The sequence below is a fragment of the Erpetoichthys calabaricus genome, chromosome 9 (genome assembly GCF_900747795.2).
Source record: "Erpetoichthys calabaricus chromosome 9, fErpCal1.3, whole genome shotgun sequence".
NCBI classification, from domain to species: Eukaryota; Metazoa; Chordata; class Cladistia; order Polypteriformes; family Polypteridae; genus Erpetoichthys; species Erpetoichthys calabaricus.
Genome location: NC_041402.2, coordinates 89657038 through 89663037, shown reverse-complemented (window position 1 = coordinate 89663037; position 6000 = coordinate 89657038). Strand labels below are relative to the sequence as shown.

The 6000-nt window shown below is 39.2% G+C and overlaps 1 protein-coding gene across 1 annotated transcript in view; it reads right to left on the bottom strand.

Moving 5' to 3' along the window:
- Positions 1–1106: 1106 nt before the first annotated feature.
- Positions 1107–6000, bottom strand: part of adat1 (adenosine deaminase tRNA specific 1) — a 30225-nt gene continuing 25331 nt past the window's right edge. The window contains exon 10 of the mRNA XM_028809864.2: positions 1107–1815. Coding sequence (XP_028665697.2) covers positions 1683–1815 — 133 coding nt within the window. The 3' untranslated portion in view covers positions 1107–1682. The remainder of the gene's footprint in view (positions 1816–6000) is intronic.

Below are 6000 nucleotides of genomic sequence, written 5' to 3'. Positions count from 1 at the left end.
GGGGCTGTTTGCACACCTAGACGATACGGACGCTCGTCTAAAAATGCTGAAAGATTATCTTCACGTTGCTCTCTTTTGTGCAGCTGCTTCCTGAAACAACATGCTGCACAGTGCTTCGCATACTTAAAAGCTCGAAGGGCACGTATTGATTTTTGACTGAAAAACAAACTCTGTCTCTCTCTATCTCTCTCTCTCTCTGCTCCTGACGGAGGGGGTGTGAGCTGCCGCCTTCAACAGCTTTATGCCGCGGTGCTTCGCATACTTAAAAGCCAAACAGCCCTATTGATTTGTATGCTAGAGATTGTTTTCTCTATCTATGTGACATTCTGTGCTCCTGATGCGCACTCCTTTGAAGAGGAAGATATGTTTGCATTCTTTTAATTGTGAGACAGAACTGTCATCTCTGTCTTGTCATGGAGCACAGTTTAAACTTTATAAAAAGAGACAAATGTTTGTTTGCAGTGTTTGAATAACGTTCCTGTCTCTCTACAACCTCCTGTGTTTCTGCGCAAATCTGTGACCCAAGCATGACAATATAAAAATAACCATATAAACATATGGTTTCTACTTCGCGGATTTTCTTATTTCACGGGTGGCTCTGGAACGCAACCCCCCGCGATGGAGGAGGGATTACTGTATATATGTGTGTATGTATGTGTGTATATATATATGTATGTGTATGTATGTATATGTATATATGTGTGTGTGTATGTATGTGTGTATATGTATGTATATATATGTTGATATGTGTATATATATGTTGATATGTGTATATATATATGTATATATATATATGTGGATGTGTATATATATATATATATATATATATATATATATATATATATATATATATATATATATATATATATATATATATATATGTATATGTAGATATGTGTATATGTAGATATGTATATATATGTATATATGTTTATGTATATATATGTTTACATAACCTCTTTAACACACTACTTCTCCGCTGCGAAGTGCGGGTATATTGCTAGTATTTAATAAAACCACACTGTCGGAAATTGTAGCTTACAGACTTAACCATATAATCAAATAACAAAAACACTGCAATGAGTTTCTTGTTCAGATCATGAAAATAGGAATGGATGGATGGATATCTTTATTTGTCTCCAGGGTGAAATTTGGCTTTATACAGAGGCTTGATAAATAAATACTAGTATTATATTATGACAAACAACAAACCTCACTCAAATAAATATACATCAGAATGACTAAAAAGAATAAAACTTCTGACTTGGCAGCTATAGTCGGAGTGAGACATTATGCAGGTGTATTGTCATTTGTATAAATGTGCTTCAGCAGCATTTTTTGACACATTTCTATTGAAGAATTAATTGGCTGATAAAAAAGAAAGTTAATATATAACTTAAATAACTTATATAATATAAGTATAGACATGTGTTTTTGAAAGTGATAATGCATCACTTAATTTACTTACCCAAACTACATAACATGCTTGACGTTGAATTGTGGCTACATAAAGCAAGGACACAGAGTGAATGTGAAAATTCCACAAAAACAATAACTACAGTAATAAAGGAATATGTATTTTCAAAAAATATATTTAATAAAACGTCTGTATTTTGCAGTGATTGAGATTCCCTGTATGTTGTTTTGCTTTTATGAGTATACAGTATATCTACACAATACCACTAATTGAACAGCAATAATTCCCTTGGGCTTGAAATCCATGTTCCAAAGGCTTGCTTTTTTAGTTCGCTCCAAGCGTGCTGATACTCCTCTGAGGCTCTCTTATAGTCCCAGTATGTTTTTAATTCTTTTTCCCTGTGAAACAATGAAGGCAATATTTATTTGTCTTACTGCAGTTTAGGAAACATGAAAATGTATAAATTACAAAAAAAACACAATTCTTTTATACTCTGTGCTTACACTGCAATTGCATACAATCAGAAAGCCTCCTATATATCAACTCCAGTGATGGCAAACGAAAAAAAAATATCACTCATTCTAACTTAAGTTTCCATGTACTAGTGGAAATTGTGATTATGTTGTAATGGATTAAGGTTCTAGAGGTTTTACAAATCAGTATAGTAATGGAAGCATTAGAATTGCACATCAATAAAATTTTCAGACCCACTTAATTCAATTCAGGGATTAATAAATTGAATCTGTGACTGAAAGGAGATGAAAGGGATTATTGCATGTAACCCACAGGATTTAAGATTTCCAAAATAGATATTAGTTATAAATTCTCCACAATGTTTTTTTTAAATTCATCTAATACAGTATCATATTAAAGCCTCAAATATCAGGGAACCTCTTCAAAAAAGAGATATGCTTCTTTTTCTACCAAATCAAACATCATGTTAACACTTAAAAACACAATCTAAGAATGAAAATTCAGAATAACAAAAGAAAAACATTAGGCTCACAGAAGGCACAGGACAGTCACTGTTTTTTTTTTAAATAAAATGTATCAAACCCAATTTCAAGTAGAGCTGCACATGGGAAATAATGTGGAAGGGGTATAAAGAAACATTAGAAGAGGAAAAGCTCTACTAGGGGAATTTATTTAATCTGTGTTAATTATTTGCAGATTGTAGCATATTCTGCAAAATAAAGGGTGTTACTAAATGTTATACATGTTAGATAGCTTTATTTGACTTTTTATCATCTAAAGTGAATGATACAATTAAAACAATATATTTCTAGTTTTAGTTCTAAACACTGCCTATAATTAAACTGTTTCTGCTTGGTCTTTGGCTGGTTTCCTTGGTCAATTGACTAACCAAATGTAATCTCAGGTCCCTGGTACATACGGTAACACATCCTAAGATTCTTAAATCCTCAGGCCAAAATCAACTGAGCTACAATCCATCTAAAAAGTCCACTATTGCTTCAGGGCAATATGACTTACCCATATAGTGTACATTATATGCACTATGCAATCACAAGACATCTAATTGGATTAAAAGCCATTTTATATTTTTTCCCAGAGGTCTTTACACAGTACTCAAACACAAACATGTCTTAAAGCTTATAGCCCCAAACTCTGCAACTCATTGTTGAAGCTGGGCCAAGGAAGCATTTCATTAATAAGTCAGAGTCAATGCTTAGACAAAAAAAAACACATATGCAAAAAAAAATGTAATTAAAAAAGCCCTAATGTCTGTTATCATATTGGTTATGTTTAATTGCGGGCAGGTCTTGGTTTGAATGCATGTTGCAGTGCCTTCTCCCTTGGGACTTAAGTGAACTTCCACAGTCTAAAAGCATGCTGTCAAACTGATTTTTGCATCAAAATAACTTCAATATTGGTTGGAGAGAAGCAGTAGCATCTCATTCCTCTTATGCTCCTGCTATGTGCCCCTCTGGGTTTACAAACTGGATGTCTAAAGCTATGATCTGGATGATTGGCTAAGAAAAAGGATAAACTGGCATTACATTTCAAATCCACTTCAAAATTAGGCTCAAAGGGGGTTAAAGTTCCCACCAGCAAAACTGGACAAAACAGGCTTGGGTGGGTTTAAAAGCTAGCTAAGTGGGCAAGACTTCATTCAGACAAAAATGGTCTTTAAATGATGATTTTTTTCATCAGATAAGCAAGAGTAGTTGTTTAGAGAAATAATTATTGCTGACTAAAAGTATTCTCTAGCAGATATACAGTATATTAGAAAAATAGGCAATAAAATAACAAACACAATCTAATAGAGCATAAATCAGAAATCATGAAAAGAAATCACCCCATAATATGACAATTCCCCACAAAGAATTGGAAATCCACCCACCTGTTTTTTAAAAAGTATATATGTTCTCAAACATATGAGTATCAAAAACCCAAAATGACAGTGACACTACTGAGTAACATTGCAAGGTGCATTAAAAATTTTGAATTAAGATAAATCTTTGCTTACAAAAGACAGAGATCACAGGGCCAAAAATAAAAAGAGCTTAAAAACAGCAGACTGTACTACTTTCATTTTGAAATGTCCTTAAAAAAGACTCCCAAAGAGAAAGAACATTTATTAAATTAGTATAGATTTTTAAGATTACCTTTTATCTTTATTGCAGACAATAGTTCCATCATTATGTAATGATATTAAAGGTCTGTTAAAAATAAAAACCATTTCAAAAATGATCATTTTAACTAGGCGCTCAAATCCTTTGAGAAAGATAATTTGAATCTGTTCTGTGCTCATCTGGTAATTTATGTCTCTGCTTTAAAAATAAATCATGCAAACTTTCACTTTGCAGTTAGTTGACCTAACAGACACATTTGGACCTTTGTCTGAAAGAATGCAGTTTTTATTACTTTGTTGCAGACAAACTGTATAGAGACACCGTCTTTCGCATCCCTATTTCCTTTTCAATGCTTGGGCCTTCTCAAATTAGCTGGTGACAGCAAGTACTAAATGCAAAGTTCACTATATCTATATTATGCCACACCTTTCAGCAGTACACATACACACTTTTTATAATGTCTGACATCTTTTACAGCACACAGCAGCGGTACCAATGTGGACAACAATCTCGTGGCTGTAGGTATTCAGTCACGTAGCTACTATAAATGCCAGCATATATTGTAATTACAAACTGACTATGGGGATGCAGCAAGGGACTTCCAAATGGCAAAAAGGTAAATTGTTAGGAAACTGACCTTTTCAAAATATATATTTTGATAATACACTGTGGCACCCGGCTGGGGTTCATGCCCGGCCAGGATGCCCAGAAGGAGCAGAGGAGGGCTTGTGCCTCCTCCAGAACACGAGGGGGCGCCCGCCCTGGTTGCTTTGGGGGCCACGGGTACAGAGCTTGGAAGCTCAACCCTGTAGGGGCCCTGGACCTCAGCACTTCCGCCACACACGGAAGTGCTGGGGGGAAGAGGATTGGGGACACCTGGAGGACTTCCGAATACACCACCAGAGCTTCCGCCATACAGGGGTGTGACTACAGAAGCTCCTCAGGGTACACCTGGAGTCCATCCGGGGTGGATAAAAGGGGGCTGCCTCCCTCCAGTCATGGACAAGAGTCGGGAGGAAGTGAGATGATGTCGGGAGGAAGACAAGGAGGCGGCCTGAAGAAGGCATTGTTGTGTGGCCAGGACTTTGGGGTCTTTGGGGTTTGTGAGCACTTGGACGGTGTACATATTGTGAATAAACGTGTGTTGGGTGACATGAGAGTGTCTGCCTGTCTGTGTCCGAGCCAGCTTCCACAATGGCATCCCAGATGGGACGATCCGCCTGTTACAAGGCGGGGAATCCCTGAATAAAATAATTTTGTGAACGGCTCGGCGCAGCAGGTGCGCCCACACACGTGCCGCGGGAGCAATGTGCCTACAACCCTGCGAAAGACACTCATCCTCCAGACCGCTAACGGCCCGCGGTCGCCAGAAGACCGACGGGCCATACCTGAGTGCAGCAGGCTCCAGGGAGTGTGCTGTCGCTGAAGGAGCCCGGGACGGCGCGTTGTCAAAGGAGGCCACGCCGAGGCTGTTGCCTCGGACAGACAGGACCCAACAGGTAAGTTCCCTGCTCGTTGGCAGCCAGCCCTGTGCGGCTGCGCTTGTTTTGGGTGTTCCAGGCAGGGGCTGTCGGGGTCTGCGTTGGTGGCAGACTCGCGCTGCTCTGCAGGGCTTTCTGGAAGCGGCAGCAGCAGCAGAGGCTGCAGGAAGGGAGACGCTGCAGTGTAGAGGGTCGGCTCGTCACCACAACAGGAGGAGAAGAGCCAAAATGGCCACGAACCGGAAGTCCCTCCCCGTGACAGGCACGGGATTGGATGGTGTGTCTTGTGTGCCCGCCAATGACTGTATAGAGGCGGGACCAAGGAATGTCCGTCTCGGGCCAGGAAGAAACCCGATTGGGCCGGAGGAGAAGCCCCACAGGAAGCAGCCGGTTAGTATGACTGACAACCCGGTAAGTCAATCGCCGGCTGACTTTCTCTGCTTGTCGGTGGCACTGCGTGAGCTGGAGCAGGTGCTTCAGTCCGTAGCACCGTTTCCACAGGTGCTAC